This window comes from Bubalus kerabau, chromosome X (assembly GCF_029407905.1).
Source record: "Bubalus kerabau isolate K-KA32 ecotype Philippines breed swamp buffalo chromosome X, PCC_UOA_SB_1v2, whole genome shotgun sequence".
NCBI lineage: Eukaryota > Metazoa > Chordata > Mammalia > Artiodactyla > Bovidae > Bubalus > Bubalus kerabau.
In genome coordinates this window covers 116,624,551-116,650,249 of record NC_073647.1, presented here as the reverse complement: position 1 = coordinate 116,650,249, position 25,699 = coordinate 116,624,551, and the positions used below count along the sequence as shown (strand labels likewise).

Here is a 25,699-nt window from a genome sequence, read left to right as displayed (position 1 = left end):
GACTCTTTCATAATGAGTGTTCCCTCATGGCTCAGATGGTAAAGAATCTATCTGCAATGCAAGAGACCCGGGTTTGATCCCTGGATCAGGTAGATAACCCAGAGAAGGGAATGGCAACCCACTCCAGAATCCTTGCCTGGAGAATTCCATGGACAGAGGAGCCTGGTGAGCACAAACATTTTTCACTTAATGGATATGCTGGAGTTGAGTAGTATGACAACTCTCAGGGTGGGTGGGGCTGTTTTAAAGTGCAACATGCTCAAGTAGACACTCCTAAGCCAAATACATTATATTTCTAGACAGATGCAAAAACCAAAATTGTTGCAGAAGTCTTTTTATTTTGGCCATGCCACACAGCATGTGGGAACCTTAGTACCCTGACCAGGGATCCAAACCATGCCTCTTGCAGTAGAAACTTGGAGTCCCAACCACCAGACTGCTAGGGAAATCACTTCATAAGTCTTAGTTGGTTTTTTCATCTCCTCATTTAGTCTCTAAAGTTCTTACAAATTCACAAGTGTAAATGTCACTGTAAAATCAGAAACTATATTATTATCTATTAATCCTGGGAGATTTCTTAAATGTCATTTATGCTAAGAATAATAACATTCATTTTCTAAAGCAGCATGTGAGAATTGTCATTTATGGATTTAACATATATCCTGATAAAAGCTGACCCTGGGAGTTGAAATGTATGAGTACTTTGAAATGAATATCTCATTTAAAAAGTAGTTCAAATAGGATTTAATGGACTGTGGAACTGTGGTTTTAAATTAATGAGTGTACCTAGTAAAAAGCTTTGCACTAACAGGCATATGAAAGGTCAACTGAAATATTACAATTATCTTAATTGTTAAAGCATCTTGCTTATTAATATGTCAATTATTTTGACAGCCTTTGGGGGGGCAGAAACAAGGAGCTTTGTCTTTTAGCATCCTTTTCATATCATTATAAATCACTTGCCAAGTGCTCACATAGATGCCACCCATGATGGATCACACAATCAAAATGCATGCATCATCTGAGCTTCAAGGAAATTTTGACTAAATGCTTTTAAGCCTCAATTATATGCCTAATACTGAATCTTGATTTGATCTATCAAAACCCTGAAAGTCATTACCCAGAAAGAAAAGACAACAGACATCTGGTCAATCAACTTTATTTGAATTACCCAAATGTGCACCAACCTTTGTATCCAGATTCAGTGGAGGATACAAAAGGAAGAAAAGACAAGAACTCTTACCATGAAAAAAAGGTAAAATGAGCTGAAGACACACTGCCCAAGACAGTAAGACTTAAGGATATATACTGAGTAGTAGCATCTGAGCAGCACAAAACAGCTTAGTACAGAGTAAACCTACCCAAGGGAACACAGCAACCTTGGCAGGGAGTAGAGAAGGGTGATTGGGCAATCCATCCTGAGAGATGGGATAAAGCAATGGACCTGTGTCCTAGTCACCAAAATATCAGTGGCTTATTGTGGACATTGAGCCATTAAGTTCCTCCTCTCTCCATTTCAGTTTGCTCAATTCTAAAATAGAAAGTAAGGGTTGGATGGTGTCTAAGTTCTTCCAGCTGTAACAATATGGGATTCTAAGGACAAATGTAGAGAACCTGGAAGGTTGTGGACATTACAGGAAAGAGGAAGGACAAGCACAAAGCCATAGAAGTAAGAAAAAAGTAGTGTGTGTGTGTGTGTGTGTGTGTGTGTGCCTGGGCAATGTATAGTAGGATAGCAAGGACCTTTCACAAGCCAATTTAACTACTGTAAAGATTCTGGAGCCAGTGAACTTGGAAGTGGGTGAGACAGAGTGCTAAGCTAGGTACTAGACAATACACAGGTGCCAAAATGGAGAAAGAGAGACTGTGTATCCTGTGGTCAGAAAGTCTGACTGATCGTTATGCTCGCCGCCTCACTCTACATTCTTTGCATCTTTGTGGAACTTTATTACAATGCCTTCCCCCAAACCCACACACCAGGGTGTGGTTACAGATGCCCTCTCTTTAGATTCGCACCAGGAGCCCCCTCTTGTGGGCCAGGTAGCCGAGAGCAGTTGCTGAAAAGATGGTGGTCAGTCCAATCAGCTTCAGCAGGCCTGGCACGGAGGGCAAATGCCTTTGCAAGAAGGTGGTGGTGATGGGCTTCGCAGGGACATCCTGGGGTCAGAGAATACTTGGTGTCAGTACAGGGCTTGTGCACCTTGCTCCAAGAAGTCTGTATTTCCCTGAATGTGACTCACATTTGCCAACCTCCAGGCCATGAAACATCACATTCCCTTTGCTCAGAACATTCATCTCCATTCCCCACCAGTTGTTGTTCAGTTGCTTGGTCATGCCCGACTCTCTGAGACCCCATGGACTGCAGCATGCCAGGTCTCCCTGTCCCTCATCAACTCCCAGAGTCTGCCCAAGTTCATGTCCATTGAGTCAGTGATGCTCTTCAACCACGGGGCCCTTGAATTAGCTAACTCTGACCACTAACTTCAAGCCTCAGTTTCCCCCTCACTTCCTCCAGGAGCCTTTCCAGTGCCCCCAAGCTAAGTTGACTCTCTCTTTTTACATTCTCAGCATGTCATCTTCATCACACATGGGGCTTTTTGGTTGTCATCTCTTCTCCCCACCACGTGCTGAGCTCTGAAAGTGCAGTTGTACCATTATCCCAGTGGCTGATGGCACAATAAGTATTGTGCCAGTGGCAGGTTGCACAATAAATATGTGTTGAGTGAATTGATCTATGGTCCACTCAGTCCTCAATCCCATCTCTGACAGAAGCACTAAGAGAAAGACTTCAGGGTGGCCAGGCTATTGCCTTTGACCTTCTTCCTGATAGACGAGTAACTCGGACCTTTCAGACACTTGTCCTTTACAATGCATTTCACTCTATCCCTCTACGTATCCTTCCTTCCAGTCAGGAAAATCTCCTGGGGTCTTATTACAAAATGATAGGCATATTGAAAATGCATTTTTAATTTAAATCTGCTCTGTTTCATTCCACTTCTTTGCCCTCTGAACAGAGTATACTGACTTATCTTCCCTTCATTTCCTCCACCCTATCACCAGGTTAGAGATTTATTCAAGAGACCTTTATTGAGTTCTTAATAAGCCTAGAACTCTCTGAGTAATCTCACCAGACCAAAAAAATACTTTTTCCTAATAATCTGCAAGGCATGTGGCAACTACAAATTTATCAAAGGTCTTCTAAATCCCTCACCTCTGCCCTAACCCATGACATCTCTTTAAACATCCATGGGTTGAATCACTACAGGGAGGGTCTGTGAATATATACAAGTGTGTTCTATTTGCAAATAACTGTTCTCAAAGGAAAGAAATTAATTCATGAAATAAAATAGAACCTACCACAGACTCTGGTTCAGGCAACCAGATTTCATCCTCTGGGATCTTGCCCATGGCATGCAGGATCTGAAAAGAAAGAGCATGTTGGTGAATAACAAAAACAACACTGTCTTTCTCCCAATCTACTAATCTTTCTCTTAATCTCCTAATCTGCTCTTTAAATACAGACTAACAATGTCTTTTGGGATATCCATTATACACTCCAGGGTAAAAGCCAGTGTAGTCCACTGAACCCTCAAAAATATCCAAAAGATCTTTCATCTGTGGCATCTTGGGGTTCCCTGGTGGCTCAGTGGTAAGGAATCTGCCTGCAACACAGGAGACTCAGGTTCGATCCCTGGGTTGGGAAGATTCCCTGGAGGAGGGCATGGCAACCCACTCCAGTATTCTTGCCTGGAGAATTCCAAGGACAGAGGAGCCTGGTGGGCTACAGTCCATAGGGTCGCACAGAGTCAGACACAACTGAGAGACTAAGCACATTCATTAGACTCACAATAAATCTTAGTAGCCGCAAACACGCCTTAATAGGGATGAGACCAGAGGAACTGTCAGAAAATACATAAATGAATTCTGAGTCCTAGGGTAAACATGTTTGGTTTCATAATATTAGACCGAGGTTCTCTCTCAAGTATAGCCATGGTGATATTTTGCCCCATGGAGTCTTTTTACCTTGGACTCATTACTTTGGGGTTAAGGTGTTCATTTCACCCAAGACTCCTGTTTAAAAGGGTGTTTTGTGGTTTTTCAGATGGGGGTTAATGGGCAGTTGGCCTCCAGGATCTCAGACATCTTTAACCTGCTTGTCAGGACCCTGAGTTACTTCCTTCTCCACAGCGCATGACCTCAGGCCCTACCTCTCGGGCTGCTCTCTCGCCAGCCTCCACAGCCCCCTCCATGTAGCCACTCCAGTGTGTGGCAGTCTCTGTGCCTGCGAAGTAAATCCTGCCCACTGGCTGGCGTAGAACCCTTGAAAAGAAAGCAAAGAGATAAAAGTGGTCAGTCTCAGAGAGCCAGAAGAGAGCCTTCCTACAAAGACCAAGGCTGGTCACTTTCCTCAGATTTTAAATGTCAGGAAGTCCAGTGGCAATTTTGGAATGAGGTTCATAGTTTCCTTCAGTTCTTGCATGATCTTTGTCACAGACAAAAGTGGAATAAAATCCCAAATTCATTCCTGCACCAAGAACTTACAGGTAAAGGGGCTGCCATCCCCCGAGGTAAAAGAAGCATTTGCTTTGAGTACATGAAGTGAGAAACTATATGTGCCCGGTCATGGATAAGCTCATTTTATGATTCACCAGGTTTGAACAAGGAGACTCGTACCCCAGTTTCCCACCTGGTCATTCCACCAGTGAATTTGGCAAAGTGTCCTCTCACTGAGCTCCAGCTTCCCCATCCCTTAAGGGGCATGATCCACTGATTTTTAAAACCTTTCTTACCAGTAACATTCAACAAATCTGTGCATATCACTATGACTCCACAATAACCATTCACTGAGCACTTTATCAGTGTGAAGAGTTTTATTGCATTAAATGATAAGCAGTTAACATTTTGGGGGGCACCAAGTGCTCCTCTAAGTGCATTAATCTTTACTACAACCCTATGAAGTCAATACTATCATTATCCTCATTTTGCAGATGAGAATATGGAGGTACAAGAACTATGGTGGACATTAGGTCCACCTAGACCTTACTTCAAGAATGAAGGACTTACTTCCAGCTGCTGAAAGGTAGTCTTCTGATGTCAGCACTGTTTGGCTATTGCCTCCACTAAAGAAAATTGCCCTGGGCTTCCTGGTGGCTTAGTGGTAAAGAATCCCTCTGCAATGCAGTAAATGTAAGAGATGCAGGTTTGATCCCTGGGTCAGGAAGATCCCCTGGAGGAGGAAATGGCAACCCACTCCAGTATTCTTGTCTGGAGAATCCCCATGGACAGAGGAGCTATGTAGGCTATAGTCCATGGGGTTGCAAAGAGTCAGATATGACTGAGTGACTAAGCAACAGCAACAACAAGAAGCCCATATGCTACATAATAGGACAGAAGGTCACAGCACTTGGTTTCTAAGAGGGACTGTTTGCTGTTACCCTGACAAAAATACCATAAGGGAGGCACCATCAATATGGCATTATGCATCCTATTCCATGTTTCCATTATACTCCAGATAATGGATGTGGATGTCCAGAGCTAATACCCTCACTCTTAGACAACACTGTACACCACTGGACCTTTCAAAGAAAACAAAACGAGTTGGCTTGAATTGGTGGGTTTTCTTTCACCTACCCTTATTGCAGCCATCAAGAAAAAAAAAAATCCAGGAGGACACTAGAAGATATTATAAAAGACTAGAATCCTGATAACAATACACAGCATCATCTGGAATTATCCATAGCCAGCATGGGTTGCAGAGCCTAAGGGTATTCAGGAAGGGTTTTCTAGGCAAGTATACTGGAGTGGGTTGCCAGGCCCTCCTCCAGGGGATCTTCCCAACCCAGGGATCGAACCGGAGTCTCCTGCATTGCAGGCAGACTCTACCACAGTGCCACCTGGGAAGCTTCAAAAGAGCTCACCTCTGCTTCAGGGAATGTAACCCCGGTCTCCCACCTGACAGGTAGGGATACTCATCACGGTACTAACAAGGAAGCTATGCACTAGGAAACCAAAAACAAAAATTGTGTGACTCACTTTATTGTAGTGGTCTGGAACTGAACCCTCAATATCTTCGAGGTCTGCCTATACTGAAGTTTTCAGCAGAATGCTTGGCAAATAGTTGGCACACAGGTAATAAGTGATGAATGAAACATTTATTACTGACATAGTCTACAATCAGCATATACAAAAATTAGCTTATTGACCCAGTAACTAATCAGGTGGTGCCCTTTTACTGCAGAATGATCTCGTAGATGATATTTTGCCATCTTCAGGAAGATGGGACAGTGCTAACCAAAGCCACTATATATCTTCTTGCAAGCAGGTTTTAATCCTTCTTTGACTGGTTTTCATGAACAGATTGATTAGCCGTTTACATTTACTCACACCCTTTTTTTTTTTTTTTTCCTGTTGCATACTCAGGCTTTTACTCATCACTCTACATTTCCTATTCTGTTTAGATTGAGCTCTTGGTACCAAATGATCTCTTGGTTTAGTTTTACTCTAACGGTTAATAGTTACTGCTGTATTATTAATTCATACCTTGTTAACTACAATAAACTAAACACTAATGATTCATACTTGTCTGCACAACACTATAAAATGCTAAAGCCATTGAATTATGCATTTTGAATGGGTGAATTTTATTGTATGTGAATTCAGTTCAGTCGCTCAGTTGTGTCCAACTCTTTGCAACCCCATGGACTGCAGCATGCCAGGCCTACCTGTCCATCACCAACTCCTGGAGCTTACTCAAACTCATGTTCATCGAGTCAGTGATGCCATCCACCCATCTCATCCTCTGTCATCCCCTTCTCCTCCTGCCTTCAATCTTTCCCAGAATCAGGGTCTTTTCCAGTGAATCAGTTCTTCTCATCATGTGGCCAAAGTATTGGAGTTTCAGCTTCAACATCAGTCCTTCCAATGAGCACCCAGGACTGATCTCCTTTAGGATGGACTGGTTGGATCTCCTTGCAGTCCAAGGGACTCTCAAGAGTCTTCTCCAACACCACAGTTCAAAAGCGTCAATTCTTCGGTACTTAGCTTTCTTTATAGTTCAACTCTCACATCCATACATGACTACTGGAAAAACCATAGCCTTGACTAGACAGACCTTTGTTGGCAAAGTAATGGTATGTGAATTATATCCCAATAAAGATGTTTAAAAAAAGTATGCTCTCATTAATATACTGATTCTTGTCTACTGTATGCTACCTTGTATTTTCTCATACACCTGATAAGGAAAATAAGGTTCAGAGAGAAGTGGCCTGTCCAGGATGGAAAAGTTGGTTATTGGTAGAATCAGGACTGGAACCCAAGTCCCTTTATTCCCAGTCTAGAACTCAATTTGTTTTTATAATGCTGTACCCATGTTGGCACTTATGTGGTACCATTTGAGGAAGTTTCACTGAGCCCTACACTTGCTATAAAGACAGTTCTTCTGACAATATACATGAACCCCCTATCTAAATTCCTAATCTTAGGCTGCAGTCTTCTTTGGTTCTATTGATTGGGATTGCTCCTTCAGAGGAATTCAGAGTCCAAAGTGCCACCATGATGTGGCATTGCAATGACTTCAGTAGTGAGATTCACAAGATACAAAGGAACCCAGAGATTTGGGGATTATTTTCCCCCAGCATTTATAAGAAACAAGGGAGTAGAGCTACATGAACCTTCTTAGAGTTATGTATTCAGATTCAGGGAATTTCAGTTAGAACTGAGCCCACTTTTACTCTACCTTCCATATTGAGTCATGATCCCAGGAGGGAAGTAGGAAGTGTAGCAACCTGCTGAGTACTGCTCCTCACACCAGTTCTTCTCTTCATAGTGCACTGGCTGCAAGGCAGAGTGACAAAAACTCAGAGAAGAATCAATGGAAGTGATCTCATCCAGAATAAATCAAACACATCACGGTGGCTTCATACTGGAGAACCAACATATATCTAAAGCGAAAGTCACTCAGTTGTGTCCAACTCTTTGCGACCCCATGGACTATACAGTCCATGGAATTCTCCAGGCCAGAATACTAGAGTGGGTAACCTTTCCCTACTCCAGGGGATCTTCCCAACCCAGGGATCGAATCCAGGTCTCCTGCACTGCAGGCAGATTCTTTACCAGCTGAGCCACAATGGAAGCCCAAGAATACTGGAGTGGGTAGCCTATCCCTTCTCCAGCGGATCTTCCTGACTCAGGAATCAAAGGGGGGGGGTCTTCTGCACTGCAGGCAAATTCTTTATCAACTGAGCTATCAGGAAAGCCCTATGTCTAAAATAAAGCTTTATTGTTATGATGTTTTTAGAGATATGACTTTGGACATGTAAATGTCCTTGGTTATAAACTTCTAAGAAATTCTGACTTAGTTTTCACACTTGCTTCATTCATGTCCCAGGTACCGTTCATAAATTGCAATTGTCTAGCTCCATGTTTAAAGTGGTCTTAGGTATTAAGAAGCTTTTAGTGCCTAATAGTTTCAGGACAAGTTTGAAAAAGGATTTATGCTTACTAGAGTAAGGAGGAGGAAAAAAAAAGTAGAAAGACTGCCTGTTAAGTAAAAAGAATGACCAGATTCACATTTTTGGTGCAAGTCAACTTTGTTAAGAGAAGCTAGGACAGACGACTTAATGTTTTCATGGGATATAGGCAATTCTGTTGATGGAAATGTGGAATGCTGTGCTGTGCTTAGTCACTCAGTCATGTCCGACTCTTTGAGACCCTATGGACTGTAGTCCGCCAGGTTCCTTTGTCCATGGGGATTCTCCAGGCAAGAATACTGGAGTAGGTTGCCATGCCCTCTTCCAGGGGATCTTTCCAACCCAGGGATCAAACACAGGTCTCCTGAATTGCAGGCAGATTCTTTACCAGCTGAGCCACAAGGGAAGCCCAAGAATACTGGAGTGGGTAGCCTATCCCTTCTCCATGGGAACTTCCTGACCCAGGAATCGAACTGGGGTCTCTTGCATTGCAGGCAGATTCCTTACCAGCTGAAGCCCATTGATGGCAATACATGCAGGCAACGATCAGCCTGAAAAATATGTTTTTCCCATGAACAGGCAAAACATTAGCTGAGGTTTTGTGAACTTCAAGTTGTACTAAAAAAAGTAAACATAAGTGTTATCATTAAGCATTATTTTGAAAAGTTGTTAATAAAATCAACATGGCAAGTCTTAAGAGAAAAATGTTAGTTGTAAAAAGAGATTTGGAAAAGATGTTTCATTTAAAACAATTGTAGTCACACATGGGACTTTGGATAGCTATTTGTAACAATGAACAAAAGGGCACAACGCCCCTTCTGCTAGGTATAAGTGGCTCTGATGCCTCTGGCCCAGCCCTCTTCCCTCTCAGCATCTGAGTGTGATAACCACCTTACAAGCATGCTTCTCTGCCTATATCCAGTCAGCCAATCAGAAGAAAGTTTGGACTTCATGTTTCACCTTTCCCTGATCCCAGGACAAATGCCAAAGCAACTGCCACTCTGTATGCCAAGAGCAAACAACTCATTTTTATCATCAGAAATTAATTATACATATTTTTCTAAGAAAAAGAGACTGTTCCCCTGTTAAAAATGATCAGCTTTTTGGGAATTTGAGAACTGCTTTCCCCTCCCACTGGGGTTCCCCAAACAACCATCTCACAGGTGGTTGGAGGAACCTCAGCTCTGCGCTGCCTCAGCCTGAGGGTGTCTCAGAACGTAACTTCAATAAAGCTTGAGTATCTACCAGGGAGAAATATCTTGAACTGTAATTTTTAAATAGAAAGACCAGCCAATTTCAGCAGATGTGACAGGATTAATTTTTAATGTGCATAGAGTTTGGATTTTGCTACCTCACTCATAGTATCCTTGTGTCCAGAGGCTATGCTTATATTTTATCTTGTTAAATGGTGTATGACAGTGAAAAATGAAACAAAACCCATTCTTCATTATTATATTTCTCTCCAAACCAATCAATTTGTCATTCTTGTTCATTTGCTGAGGACAAATTCTTTGAAGCTTCAAGAGCATGTGTTTCACCTATAACAAGTAACTCTTGCTTTAAAAGGATGAACAAAAATGACAAATTCAAAAACCACAACAACTTTTGACTAGGAGGAAATCAGCCATTGCAAAGTTGAGCAAAATAAATGTTCAAGGGATAAGATGAAGCCACGGAGCTGTTCAAGTAGGTCATGATGTGTGGTGCAGAGATTTGGATTTAAGAGGCTTAACAAGTTAAATATTCTTAGTCCCTTCATTAGATTTTCCTTATGCTTTAACCACTCATTTGTACAATGTTTTCCATTGTCTTCAAATGCTTCATGGATAACTGGATTTAATAATAGCTTTCAAAAGGTGATGTAATCCGTGTCAAAACATTAAAACCCAGCAGTCTGGTGAATGGAAGGAAATGTCAGCTCATTGTTTTAAATATTGATGGGGGTGGTGGTTATGGTTACTGGTTATGGGCACATTAGGTCCTTTGATTATCATCAAATGCCCCTACTTCCCTGCCTCCCATATCATCCCGCCTTTAGCCACGCAGAGGGGAGGAGAACTACTTGCAAAGATGTCTAGGAAGCTCAGCTAAGGCTCATCTTGAGCCAATCAGCATTGCTTCCCTGCTCCAGGAAGAGCTCTAAACTCAGGGACAAGGGTAGCATCACGTAAAACACATTAGTTTGCAGGGTCCTTAAGTTGCCACTTGGAGAAGAAAATGGCAACTCTCTCCAGTACTCTTGCCTGGAAAATCCCATGGATGGAGTAGCCTGGTAGGCTACATTCCATGGGGCTGCAAAGAATCAGACACAACTGAGTGACTTCACTTTCACTTTTCAAGCTGCCACTAGCCAGGGCCCATCCCTTCTGGGACAACTCATAAGTTGACCAGCCCTGTTGTGCACAGCCCTCCAAGAATAGATCAAGGAAAACATGAGCTCCAGAACCTGACTTGCATGAGCCCATCACTGCTAGGCCCAAGACAACAAAGAAAGATCTCTCGGGACTTCCCTGGTGGTCTAGTGGTTAAGATTCCCAGCTTCCACTGCAGGGTGCACAGATGCAATCCCTGGTCAGGGAACTAAGATCCCACATGCTGCACAGTGCTGCCAAAGTTGAAAAAAAAAGAAAGAAAAAGAAAAGCAAGATCTCTGTCCTATAGGGAAGGGTTGGGAAGCCTTACGTGCAAAGCTTCTTGTGAGCCCAGAACCTTTGCATAGAGGTCACAGAGTTTCTTCAACCTATGGGAAGAGGGGAGAAAAAATAAATAAATGAAAATGAAGAAGGAAGCAAAAGTGGAAGAGGTACCTATGATTCTCATCATTCAAAAAGATTCTGAGCCTCTGAACTTTTGCTTCCACTTGACATTTGATTTTAACTTTTCAAAACAAGGCACTTTATTTTAGTTCCAGTATCTGAAATCTACGAGGTCACAAAAAGTTATAATGAAAAGAAAGGGATGCATCGCCTGCGTCACCAGGGGCACAGGGCAATTTACTCATTCATCGAAGGAAACCTTGTGTACCTGTTGTCAATTTCCTAAGCACTGGAGATTCTGGGAGGACCAGGATAGGATTCCTGCTACCCTCCTTCTCTCCTCATCCCACTAAGAGGAAATGGGCAAAGTGGAGAAAGAACAACTTTGAATTCTGCTTCTGTCTCCTCCATGCTGTGAAGTCTTAAGCAGGTTACTTAAGCTCTTCGACCTTTAGTTTTGTCCACAAACTCGCCTGATTTTTTCACTAATCACAGTAAAACAGTGTGGCCCCAGGACCAGTAGCAACTGCATCATTTGGGAGCTTGTCAGAAATGCAGACTCTCAGATCTCATCCCAGACCTGCCAACTCAGAAACAGCAGTGGCAGCATCTGTGTTTTCACAAACCTTCTAGGTGATTAAGTTTGAGAACCATGGGTAGAAAGCATACAAAGTTTCCAGGTGAATAACTGGTTGTTGTTGTTCAGTTGCTCAGTCGTGTCCGACTCTTTTTGACCTCATGGACTGCATGCAGCACTCCAGGCTGCCCTGTCCCTCACTATCTCCACAACAACTGGTACATATGTAATAATGCTTGATAAATGATAGCTCTTAAGAGATTTAGTCTTATGGGGGAATCGGATACAAGCCAAAAGTTATAATTAGTTAATTAAGGTACAAGATTAGACTTATTTCCATTCTGATTTTTAGAGAATAGCATTGTTAAACAGGATCTTACAGGTGGTATAAAGTTAGGCCAATGACTTTCAAAAGTATTAGTATTATTATCATTATTATTATTTTAAATACAGGAACTCTTTCTACAAATAAAAATATATGAAGATGCCTAGTATATGTATAATTGAGTCAGTTTGCTGTGCAGAAGAAATTAACATAACATTGTAAATTAGCTATGTTTCAATAAAATAAATTTAAAAAGAAAATTCCTAATTTCTCCTCCCTTCTTCCCTCTCTTCCATCCCTCCTTCCTTCCATCCTTCCTCCCTTCTTTCTACCCTGCCATCTCTCTTTCTTTCACTTTTTCTTTCTAATTTCTTTTTACATAAACGGACTAATTTGGCAGAAGCAGAGGAATAGTCAGACAGAACAAAGAAAATTAAATAGAACCAAATACATAAGGGAATTTAGAATCATAAAGGTGGGCATTTTAAACTCATGAAGAAAAGATAGATTATTTGATAAAATGGCACTGGGACAAATGGCTACCCTGAAAGAAGCAAAATTGGACTCCTATGTGACTTCTTACACCAAAATATATTTCAGAAGGATCAAAGATTTACACAGAATAGATGAAAACAGAAAAGCACTGAAAATGAGTACTTTAAAACAATCTTGAAATGAAATGGAAAAGTCTTTTCTATGCACGATAGACCATTCAGAAGCAATGATTTTAAAAACAGATCAACCTAACTTCATAAAAAGCTAAATATTTATTATAGTATAAAATGAATAAGCCATAAATATGATCAAAAGACATATTGGGAAAAGATCTGTTCCAGGCACTGGAAATTCAGCAGTGAACCAACCAGACAAAATTTCCTACTTTCATGGATTTTTTTCTTTTTACTGTTTTGCAACATTTTATTTTACTTAATACTGTAATATTAATATTTACAGATAATACTACTTTCTTATTGGTTTATAACATGTTTTATTATATGTAATTTTTGTACATTCTTTTTTTTCCTATTCTTTTCCATTATGGTTTATCACCAGATATTGAGTATAGTTCCCTGTGCTATACATCAGGACCTTGTTGTCTATCCATTCTATGTATAAGAGTTTGCATCTGCTAATTCCAAACTCCCAATCCATCCCTCCTTGGATCTTAATATTCTAGTGGGGACATTTTTAGGTAAGTGGTCCAATCAGCCCTCCATAGCCCTGGCCAAGCACGGTGGTGGCAATAGTCATAAAGCAGCGAGCTAAGAATGGAGGCAGGAGAGGGTGTGCCATTATGTATCCAGGGGCTCTTGTGTGTGCATGCTCATCATGTTCAACTCTTTGTGACCCCATGGACTGTAGCCCACCAGGCTCTTCTGTCCATAGTATTTTCCAGGCAAGAATACTGAGCTAGGTTGCCATTTCCTTCTCCAGGGGACCTTCCCGACCCAGGGATCAAACCCATGTCTCCTGCATCTCCTGCATTGGCAGGTGGGTTCTTTACCACTAGTGCCACCTGGGAAGCCCTCCAGGGGCTCTTAGTTGGTAAATATGTTATCAGGGAGGCTCCCAAGGTGGCGCAGTGGTAAAGAATCTGCCTGCCAAAGCAGGAGACACAGGAGACATGGCTTTGATCCCCGGGTTGGGAATGTGCCCTGGAGAAGGAAACAGCAACCTGCTCCAGTATTCTTGCCTGGGAAATCCCATGGACAGAAGAGCCTGGCAGGCTACAGTCTTTGGACTTGCAGAGTCGGACATGACTAAGCACGCACACCATGCCAGAAGCACACCATGTTATCAGGGGTGGTATGGGAATAAATAGTTGGTAGTGGTGAATACCAATTGCTGAAAGAAATTGCCACCTCCAAGGAACCTAGTCCGTCTGTACCTATACTTTTTCATTGTTATGCATCATTCATGCAGGATGTATGGCAGAGTGCCCTGCAAGGGGTCGTTTGTTTACCTGGTTATCTCCTCCCCCAGTAAGTTTTCAGCTCCTGGGCTATATCCATTTTTGTATTCTCCATAACTCCTTGCATGGTATCTTATGTATGATAAACTCAACAAATATTATTTTGAATACTTGGTTCTTCAGTTATCAGCCTTGTGCCTCTCTACAAGACCCTCATGATGAAACATAACAGACATGTCATGTTAGGAATACACATTAAGCAGTCTTTAAGTTAAAAAGTTAAGTGAAGTTGAAAGTAGGTAGAAAGAAGAAACAGAGAAAAAAAGGAGAGGGGTATGGGGTAGCGCAGGAAGGGAGAGAGGGGGGAAAGGAAGGAAGGGAGGGAGGCAGAGAGGGAGGGAGAAAGAACAGATACTTTTTTCCTTACCTTTCCTCCTTGGTAAGACGGGCCAGTTTTCTGGCTTTGTGGGCAAGGATAAATCTAAAACATACAAATAAAAAAATAGGGGAAAATCAATGGGTGCTATCATCTTGGCCTCATTTCTACAGCTACACATGTGTCTAGTGTACAAGTTAAAAGTAAACCAGAAGAAACAAACAACACACTATCTTATTTTATGTTCCATATTTTACTATTTAGGTGTTACATTCCTGACATTAAAAGATACCTTCTAATTTTAGGAATTCAAGGGACTAAAAACAGATCACTGGCCATAATTTTTGCCTAGGGGTATACCATGACTAAGCCATCTCCCCATATATGGCTGGTGGTCAATAGGAATACACCCTGGGTCTCAAATGCCTATTTAAGATCTGCCTGAGATTTTACAGTTCCATCCAGTTCTTGTTCTTTAGTTCCGTTTTCAATATGCTTCTCCCAATTGCCCAGCCTTCTAGAATCTGCCTCCATTTCCAGCCCTATGATTGTCTTCAACTAACCAACTGGTTTTGATCTCCCTCTTTTGACTTTTGGCTCTCTCTGAAATAAACTCATACATATCCTAAGACCCTTCTCAGTTTTGGCTGCTCCAGGTAATCACCACCTCTCCATCCCCATGACATCCACATCTACGTTGCTCTTCCCTACCAAACTGAGGACTGGGCTGGTCTTGGCTTCTCTCTTATGGGAAATCTCAGCATCCCACATAAGTACCCTCGATGCTCATGTAGCCTCCACAAGAAGCCTTGTTAGTGGAACACCGTAAGTCAAATCTTCATATCATGCTTTCACAAAAGATAGCTTACCATAATATATCAACTCCCAGTGCTAAACATGAAGAAGAAAACTAGTATAACACATTTTAAAATGTTATTGATATTTTAATTCCTTTCTAAATTGTTATTCATTGTAAGATATTATTTAAAATTACTTTTTGGCCTTGCCATGTGGCTTGTAGGACCTGAGCAGGGATCGAACCTGTGTCCCCTGTAATGAAAGTATGGAATCCTAGCCAGTGGACTATCAGGGAATTACCAGAAGACATTATTTGTAAAAAATCAATAAGATCTTTCTCACTGCTGGATTTGGAGAAAAGTGACATTCGGTAAAAAATTATTGAACAAAGTCTGGGACACAATTATTGATAGTATAGGAATATATTGTCAATATGGAAGATCATCACACCACCACAAGCATGCCTTACCCTATTATGGCAGGATAGCTGCCATCAGGTTTAGTATCATCCAGTGCATAGGCAACTGGAGCTTCCTCTCCTTCAATAATCAGGCTTCCACAGTAATCTTGGAGAAAAACAAAATGGAAAAAGACATTCATCACCCTATCAAATTACCTGTAGCAGTTACAATGAAGCATACAGTTTTCAATTTGAGAAGCCCAAAAGATGAAAATAAGAACTTATACTCTAAATATATGAAGGAAATCAAACTGATGTTTGGAAAGTGAAGGAGCCAACATTTGGTGAAAAACTCAAATGCTAAGTTCCTCTCTGCAAAGAAGCAATGTGATATCATGAATTAATCCAGGCCACCATTAAACGAAATCTTATTTTCCCTTACCGTTACCACATGTGTCCCCATTTCTTTTTTGACAAAAAATCACATAAAACCAAAGATGTATTGAAGACATGCTAGTCTATTCCTGTAAAATAGAAGGCACTGAACATTCACATTTTATGAGGGGCCACTTAGATGGCGCTAGAGATAAAGAACCTGTCTGTCAATGTAGGAGACATAAGAGATGTGGGTTTGATCCCTGGGTCAGGAAGATCCCCTGGAGGAGGGTATGGCAACCCACTCCAATAGTCCTGCCTGGAGAATCTCATGGACAGAGGAGCCTGAGAGGTTATAGTCCGAAGGGCTGCAAAGAGTCAGATATGACTGAAGTGACATAGAGCACACGTACTTATTCTAACTAGTTCTTGATTATCTGTAGACAGGGCAGAGAGCATTTCATACAGCACCTCCAGAACAACTTGGGAAACAATTTCAGCTCATTCTGGACAAATGTGCTTATCCGATTCCCCTCCTGAACAAAAAAGATATGTAATTTTATCAAGAGAATACAACAGAGCAATGGTGAAAATGTCAGGGCAGAATTTTAAATGTTAGAATAAGATCCTACTACAGTGTACCACTCTTCCTGCTCCATCATTTACTAGGAAATTGGGGTTGTTTGAACAAAATTATGGTGGAACACCTTGGAACAAATGTTGTATAGAAAATCCAATGAGAGGGCTTCAAAATGAGGAATAAAGACTAGAGAAAGAACTTGGAGGATATGCAATGCCCCCAGCTTGTGTGTGAGCAGGCACACCTCTAGACCTTTAAACCTACATTTGCTTCTCTGTCTCCCTTCATGACCCTCCCCACTTTGCATCTGTGAGAATCAATATCCTAGTCGGTCACTGGATTGAGGGGCACTTGCATGCCCCTCAGGTGTACTGCAGAGAAGGCAATGGCACCCCACTCCAGTACTCTTGCCTGGAAAATCCCATGGACGGAGGAGCCTGGTGGGCTGCAGTCCATGGGATCGCTAAGAGTCGGGCACAACTGGGCCACTTCACTTTCACTTTTCACTTTCATGCATTGGAGAAGGAAATGGCAACCCACTCCAGTATTCTTGCCTGGAGAATCCCAGGGACGGGGGAGCCTGGTAGGCTGCCATCCATTGGGTCGCACAAAGTCAGACACGACTGAAGCAACTTAGCAGCAGTAGCAGATGTACTGGGGCTAGAAAAAACATTGAGAAAACTGAACTACAGGGAGAAGAAATGTTTAAAGTCTGTCGGAGAATTTAAGAAGATTTAAGAAGAGAAATAGCTAAGGAATCACCATGTTGTAAGAAGATAAGAAAGAAGACAGGATGTGATAAGAGAAAAGAGCAAGGGCACACTGGTCACATAGTCAGCTGAACTGGCTGGGGTGGAGGCCCTGCTTCCTGGGCAGAGATGCTGCTTGGCCTCTGTACCACCCAGGTGCACTGGGAGGAAGCAAAGGACCAAGGGGCAGAGAGAAGAGCCCTGTTCATGCCAGGACAAATCATGTGACAACAGTAGTATTTCTGTCATTTGTAAGTAGAAAGCTCAGGAGTTCTGCCCATGCACAGGGGACTTCTGATTAACTTGGTCCAGCCTTACTCTTAAAAAGGGGCATTCAGAGACATCTAGACATTTAACAAAGTCCTTTAACAAAAGAAGCAGACAAAAGCAGAAACAAACTAACAAACAAAAAGGAACCCTCAGGAAAAAAAGACAAAGAGAGGAAGTACCCCCCAAAGTGGCAAGTAACATCCTCAGGGAGAAAAGAGGATATTGTACCTATGGTCCGTGAAAAAGAGGACTATTCCCAGGTGGTGCTAGTGGTTTAAAAAATAAAACAAAACCTGCCTGCCAACACAGAAGATGTAAGAGATGTGGGTTCGAACCCTGGGTCAGGAAAATGCCCTGGAGGAGGGCATGGCAACCCACTCCAATATTGTTGCCTGGAGAATCCCATGGACAGAGGAGCCTGGAGGGCTGCAGTCTATAGGGTCACACAGATTCGGACATGACTGAAATAACTTAGTACATGCATGCAAAGAGGACTATTCAGAATCAAATAATACATGAGAAGCTTTTTTTAGTGTGGGAGTGTGGAAGGAGGAATGCCTAGCTGATGATCACATTCATCTGGAAGAATGATATTTACCAAGGACAAAATTATAGGAAAAATAATGAAGAGAGAATGTGTGTGCATAGTAAGTTGCTTCAGTGTTGTGTGACTCTTTGCAATCCCATGGACTGCAGCCCTCCAGGCTCCTCTGTCCATGGGATTTTCCAGGCAGGAATACTGGAGTGGGTGCCATGCCCTCCTCTAGGGCATCTTCCTTACTCAGGGATCAAACCCAAGTCTCTTAGGTCTCCTGAATTGACAGGCAGGTTCTTTTCCACTAGCACCACCTGGGAAGCCAGAGAGAGACTCTTGTACCAAATATCAAACATATATCTTATAGCCACAGGGATTACAATAGTACAAGTGCTTCTAAAGGGCTAGAAAATAGAAATCTGTGTTCTCTAAAGTGGAGTGTGCACACCTAGATTGCACATCTGGATAGAGGAGAAAGATATTAGAAATTCTTATTTTCAATTTTAACTGTTTTGACTACTCTTGTATATCTTATAATAAACATATCTTTTTTTCTGACATAATTTAGAAATAATATATTCAGTGGTTTTTTGTTTAGTCGCTAAGCTGTGTCTGATTCTTTTGCGACGCCCATGCATTGTAACCCACCAGGCTCCTCTGTCCACGGGATTTCCCAGGCACGAATACTGGAGTGGGTCTCCATGCCCTCCTCCAGAGGATCTTCCTGACCCAGGAATCCAACCTGCATTGGATTCTTTACTGCTGGCGGATTCTTTACTGCTGAGCCACCGGGGAAGCCCCTTTTATATAGAGTGCTACAAAAAAACACATTTGGAACCCGGTGACAAAGATCAGAGAAAAAGAATGGTTGGTCCAGAAAAGCCCCATGTAGATATATTTCCTAGTAGGATGAAACCATCATAAACACATTTTTAAAAAACGATGCACTGGAAGAAAATATTTGCAACAGATGCAGAAAAAAATTAATGAGCACAGGACAAAGAGATAATTGACAAAATGATTTTACATAGTTCTGAAGCCTTATTAATGATAAAAGTTACAGATTTTATAAAAAAGAAATGCTTCTATTCAAATCTTCAGAGCGATACAGAAGAAGTTGTTTATTGCAGCATCGTATATAATAGCAAAAACTTAAAAACAATGGAAATGCCTATTATCAGCATAACTACTGGACACATTTTGATAGAGCCATACAGGGAATTACTGTTTATTCACTTGTTGAAATAAAGTAGATTTAAATGCCAAAATGTGGAGAAATATCTGTGGTCACAGAGGGAAGCAGCTTAGCACCAGCAAGCTCTCCATGGTGGGTCACTATCCAGTTCTTTGGAAAAGATAAATTACTTGCTCAACTGATGCGCCAACCCAGTAACAGTCCTAAATAGAATGTCCTGCAAAGGCGGAGGATTAGGAGGCTGCAATGTGGTGGAAAGGGGTAGATACAGTAAGAACTGTCCTAAGGGAAAAACATGGAACTTTCCCCCTTTGCCTGCAGCATAACCTTCCTCTCATCTTCTGTAATATAGGTCCTCATTTCAGTCCACCCTTCCCTTTGCCCTCAGTCTCAGGTACTGACTGTTCTTACCTGGCCTCCTCTTGGAAGAAAAGGAGCTGTGCTGTTCAATATAGTAGGCATGTGTGGCTTTTGTACATTTGATTTTTTTTCTTTTTTTAAGCTTTTAAATTTCATATTGGAGTAAAGTTGATTAACAGTGTTGTGATATTTTCACACACCAAGGAAACCAGAATTGAAAGAGACATGTGTACCCCAATGTTCATCGCAGCACTGTTTATAATAGCCAGGACATGGAAGCAACCTAGATGTCCATCGGCAGATGAATGGATAAGAAAGCTGTGGTACATACTGGAGTATTACTCAGCCATTAAAAAGAATACATTTGAATCAGTTCTAATAAGGTGGATGAAACTGGAGCCTATTATACAGAGTGAAGTAAGCCAGAAAGAAAAACACCAATACACTATACTAACGCATATATATGGAATTTAGAAAGATGGTAATGATAACCCTGTATGCGAGACAGCAAAAGAGACACAGATGTATAGAACAGTCTTTTGGACTCTGTAGGAGAGGGCGAGGGTGGGATGATATGGGAGAATGGCATTGAAACATGTATATTATCATATGTGAAACGAATCTCCAGTCCAGGTTCGATGCATGAGACAGGGTGCTCGGGGCTGGTGCACTGGGATGACCCTGGTGGATGGGATGGGGAGGGAGGTGGGAGGGGGGTTCAGGATGGGGAACACATGTACACCCATGGTGGATTCATGTCAATGTATGGCAAAACAAATACAATATTGTAAAGTAAAAAAATTAATTAATTAATTTAAAAAACCAATGTTGTGATATTTTCAAGGGTATAGCAAAGTGACTCAGTTAATACATTAATATATATATACACGTATCTACTCTTTTTCAGATTCTTTTCCCGTTTAGGTTATTATAGAATATTGAGCCAAGTTCCCTGTGCTATACATTTAAGACCTTGTTGGTTATCCATTTTGAATAGAGCAGTATGTACATGTCAATTTCCAAACTCCCTAACCATCCCTCCCCACAACCTTTCCCTACAAGGTAACCATAAATTCGTTCTCTAAGTCTTTGAGTCTGTTTCTGTTTTGTAAATAAGTTCATTTGTATTTTTTCTTTTTAGATTCCACACATAAGTCATATCATATGGCATTTGTCTTTGTCTGGCTTACTTCACTCAGTGTGATAATCTCTAGGTCCATCCACGCTGCTACAAATGGCATTATTTCTCTCTTTTTAATGGCTGCATAATATTTTTAAATTTAAAGCAATTAAAATTAAGTAGCCATGTGTGGCTTCTTACATTTGACTTTAAAGCAATTAAAATGAGACAAAATTGAAAAATTCAGGTCCTCGGTCTTATTAGCTACATTTCAAGTATTCAATTCTCAACACAAGTGACCAATGGCTGCTGTACTGGAGAAAACCACTCTGAAACATTTCCATCATTGCAGAATCTAGTATTTTAGTGGGCATCTCTGTAATGTTCTATCCAGCAGAGCAACACACTTATTGAATATGTATTTTACACAGTAGAATCCTGACACAAGCGAGAAATTGCCTGGAAATTCTCAGAATCCCCATCTTTGTGAATGGCTCTATAAACTTGTACTTAAAAAAAACTGTATCAGAAAGTGTTAATAATCTATTTTCACAAAATTTTGTGAAAGGATTAAGTAAACATTATATTGAATTATGATGTGCTGTGCTAAGTTACCACAGTCTTGTATGACTCTTTGAAACCCCATGAACTGTAGCCCACCAGACTCTTCTGTCCATGGGGATTCTCCAAGCAAGAATACTGGAGTGGGTTGCCATTTCCTCCTCCAGGGGATCTTCCCAACCCAGGAATTGAGCCAGGGTCTCTTACATTGGCAGGCGGTTTCTTTACCACTAGCACCACCTGGGAAGCCCATATTGAATCATAAAAAGAGTTAATCATATTCTAAGGAAAGTTAATTCCATGAGTTTGTGCCAATGTACTTTACTTGATGGAACTGACCTTAGAACCTGGATGAATGTTTTATGCCCGCATGCTAAGAAAAACAGTTATACAGATATGTGTAACTTTGCACCAAGTTTCTTGGACCTTCTACCAAAGAAAAGTACTCACCCATATTTCTCCAGAAGGGCTCTTTATAATAAACTATACTCTTGATGACTGAACCCAAAGGCACACGAGTGATCAGCTGATTTCTCATCATTGGCAGAGGGGGATTGAAGTGAATCTTCATGCCCAGAACAGGAGGAATAGCGCTAATCACGTACTTAGCCTGGGGGAAAAAAATGGTGTGATTAAACATTGTTGGTTGGTTGTTTTTGCTCTCTTTTTTTAAATGTTTCTCCCTCATTTTACCTTTGTCCCCCACTCAGTCTCTTCTTAACAGAGAAACTAGAAGGGCCCTGTTAAAATCAGAATGAGCTCTGATTGTTCCATAGTTCAAAACCTCCAATGACTTCCCATCACACTTGGAGTCCAAGCCAAGTTCCTCAGTCACTTTCAAGGCCATACATGAGAGGAACCCCTGTCACATCTCTGATCTCATCTTCTGTTACTCTTCCCCACAATCCTCTTAATATCACCATTTTTACTACCTTGCTATTACTTCATTATGCCAGGCTTGCTCCTACCTCAGAGCCTTTGCACTGATGTTCAGTCTATCTGAAAAATTATTCCCCAGAGAGCCACCTGGCTCAATCTATCATCTCTTTGGGTTCTGCCCTCAAACATCACCTTCTGAGTGAGACCTTCCTTGATGACCTTATTTCAAATTGCATGACCAATGGCCCACCCCACCTCTGGCATCACCCCCCTGTCCCTTCCCTGCTTGGTTTTTTCCACAGTACTCATTACTATCTGGCATTGTCTATGTTTTAACTATATATTTGATTACAGCTTTTCTCCTTCACTAGAACATAAGTCACATGAAAGCAGGCGATTTTATCTGTCTTGTTCACTGCTATGTTTCCAACTCCTAGAAGAATGCCACGCACATAGGAAGCACTTAATATGTATCAAATCAATGTTTTGTTTGGTTTTCTAATTCTGCAGGAGCCCAATACAGAGGATTGCTAATATATATTTTATAAATCTTCCAACTTAGCCCCAAATATTATGGTTCCCTTTTCCTTTCTTTCAGATAGAGGTAGCTTTTTCACTTTGGGTAAAGGCATTGTCTTTGAAGTCTGGAATGTTCTTGGCTTTATTTGTGCTCTGGTTACCTATGGTACTCTGGTCTCCTCCACCTGGTTTAAGGCTCTTGGTTACCTCGTACAATTCACGGTTTAGGGTCTCCACAAGGACATTTTCTCCTGTCTGGTCAATGTGGATCACAGGCCTCTCCAGCTTCACTCGATCCCCCAGGAGGTCCATTATCCGCTCACTCACTTGACCAGATCCACCCACAAATTTCCTCTCCTGGAAAGAAAAAAAAAAAAAAAGGACCCAAGGAGTGAGTAGGAAATATAAAAATAGATACAAATTGCTAAATTGCTAGTTTTCCTCACACATCTTTACTGTGTGAGGTATTCAGCTTCATGTTGCTCTCGTGGCTGCTTTTTTTCACCTTTGTTTTCTAACTAATGATGGATGCTTCTGTCCTCAGTAGCTTCAGTCGTGTCCTACTCCTTGAGACCCCATGGCCTGTAGCCCGCCAGGCTCCTCTGTCCATGCGATTCTCCAGGCAAGAATACTGGAGTGGGAAACCATTCCCTCCTCCAGGGGATCTTCCCAACCCAGGGATCCAACTTGGGTCTCCTGCATTGCAGGTTGATTCTTTACCACTAGTGCCACCTGGGAAGCCGCTTTCAACAAAATGACAGGTTTTCTAACAGTCACATTTCATGCTATGTTCTGATGGGCTCCTAGGCTCCAAACTCAGGTGGACATCCTCAGCCTGACTCCCAAGTCCCACCTGCCTGGCCACTGCCCCCGCTCTGTGTCATACCTGCATCCTTTGATTGGGTTGCTGGGCCAACCACTTGCCTGAGCCCACATAGGCCTGCTTCCCCTTTCCTTGTCACCCAGTCTCAGAACCTTGCTGGCCTACCCATCCCCAGGCCAGCTTACTCCCTGTTACAGTCTGTCTATCTCACCCTGGGTCAGGTGCCTGCTGTTTCTGTGGTCACTGAGGTCATTTCACCTCCCTGCACCCCCTTGTCCCAAGCTCAGGAAAATGCTTCAAAATGTTCTGCATGATTATACACACAGTTGAACTGACCACCTCCTCCTACATGTCCAGTTCAGCTAAATTTTTAAAAGACTATTTCAAATAGTTCTCAGAAGAAGAAGGTGAAGGAGAAAGAGAACGGAGGGGGAGAAGGAGAAGGGAGATGAGAGGAAGGAAGGGGAGGAAGAGTAAGGAGAGAAAAGGAAAATGGCTGTCAAGCAGATTATCTAAGAACTCTAATCCATTTCCTACAGTGCCAGCACAGCCCCTTATACAAAGCTGGGCTTCAGGAAATAAGCAATGAATGAATTCCATGTGGTGTATGTGTTTTTAATTGAAAATATATTTCTGATTTTCTCTGTTGAGCTTTCTAAGAAGTACCCAGTTCATCAGCTGGTCTCTTACAAACTTATTAAACAATCATCAGATGTATATCCAAATGGAAGACTGCAAAAGTACATTAAAAAGCCTAATTTTTAAATGCTATTGGCCACTGGGTTGTCACATTTTGTACTTAACAACGGACTCCCCCTTTCAAAAGTCACTTTGAGCTGCTATGCTTAAATTCCAAAAGCCACAAGTGTGCTTCCAGCTCCGTCAGTTCATGAATGAAGGATGGATGATGGCAATCTTTGAATTAGGCAGTGGTGGTTTTCTGTCGGAATGGTCTGGGTATGAATGGGTACCTGCCCTCCATTGGATGTTGAGAAGATCCTGGTCGTGCCCCCACACTGCTTCACATACCACAGGAACCAGAGAGCGGAGACCTCATGGATCTCTGCGGTGACGCAAAGGTTCACAAAGAGAGTAGCAAGCTGCTTCGAAGATCTGCTTAGGAAGAAATAAGAGCAACATTGGCAAATGCAGGGGAGCATCTTCTTCATTGTCTGGAAATTATTCAAACAGCAAACTTACTTGGCTAAGTGGAATGCAATTTGGCAAGTTGCAGAAATTCGTAATCACTAGAATCTAACATTATAAAACATGACATCAAAGATTTGGGGGATAAGAGATATATTTTCCCCTTCATCAAAAGACCTAACTCAGAATCAGGCTTCTCTGGTGGCTCAGGTAGTAAAGAATCTGCCTGCAATGCAAGAGACCTAGGTTCAATCCCTCGGTCGAAAAGATTCCCCTGGAGAAGGAAATGGCTACCCACTCCAGTATTCTTGCCTGGAGAATCCCATGGACAGAGGAGGAGCCTGGTGGGCTACAGTCCATGAGGTCACAAAGAGTCGGACACAACTGAGCAACTAATACACACATGATTGCTCTCCACACACTTGCTACTCTTCCAGTCATCCCCATCTCAGTAAAAGGCATCACCATTTATCCACTTGTTAAGGCCAACACTAGAGAAATGAACTTTAATTTCTCTTTCCGTCACTCTCCCTCCCATCCAATCCATTGGGAAGTCCTATTGTTTCTCGCCACATCACTCCATCTTCATCACTACCAATTTGGCAACCTCTCTTGCCAAGGTTATTGCAATTATTTCCTCCAGACTGGTTCCTGGACAAGGTTCCACTTGTCCTCACCTAGTATCTACTTACCATGCCTGAAGCCAAAATCTTTTTATTTCCTTTGCCTCTGTGATTCTGTTTTTAAAGTGTAAATCAAGTCACGTCATCCCCCTGCTTAAAACTCTCCAGTGGCATCCTTTCAAAACCAGAATAAGATTCAGATCTTTTACCACAGCCTTCAAAGTCCTAAGTGGTCTAACCCATTCCTATGTTTTCTATTTCATCCCATACCTTCTCTCCTTATCCTAATATCTCCTCAGAAAGATGAACTCTTTTTTTTAATTTTTTTTAATTTTTTTAAAATTTTAATTGG

At 41.8% G+C, this 25,699-nt stretch overlaps 1 protein-coding gene across 1 annotated transcript in view; it reads right to left on the bottom strand.

Moving 5' to 3' along the window:
* Positions 1-1,152: 1,152 nt before the first annotated feature.
* Positions 1,153-25,699, bottom strand: part of MAOB (monoamine oxidase B) — a 118,808-nt gene continuing 94,261 nt past the window's right edge. The window contains exons 6-15 of the mRNA XM_055564551.1: positions 24,550-24,691; positions 22,963-23,112; positions 21,808-21,967; positions 15,682-15,778; positions 14,466-14,519; positions 11,151-11,208; positions 7,736-7,833; positions 4,209-4,320; positions 3,358-3,420; positions 1,153-2,157 (exon numbers count right to left, since the gene is read on the bottom strand). Of these exons, the coding sequence (XP_055420526.1) occupies positions 2,005-2,157; positions 3,358-3,420; positions 4,209-4,320; positions 7,736-7,833; positions 11,151-11,208; positions 14,466-14,519; positions 15,682-15,778; positions 21,808-21,967; positions 22,963-23,112; positions 24,550-24,691 (1,087 nt within the window). The 3' untranslated portion in view covers positions 1,153-2,004. The remainder of the gene's footprint in view (positions 2,158-3,357; positions 3,421-4,208; positions 4,321-7,735; positions 7,834-11,150; positions 11,209-14,465; positions 14,520-15,681; positions 15,779-21,807; positions 21,968-22,962; positions 23,113-24,549; positions 24,692-25,699) is intronic.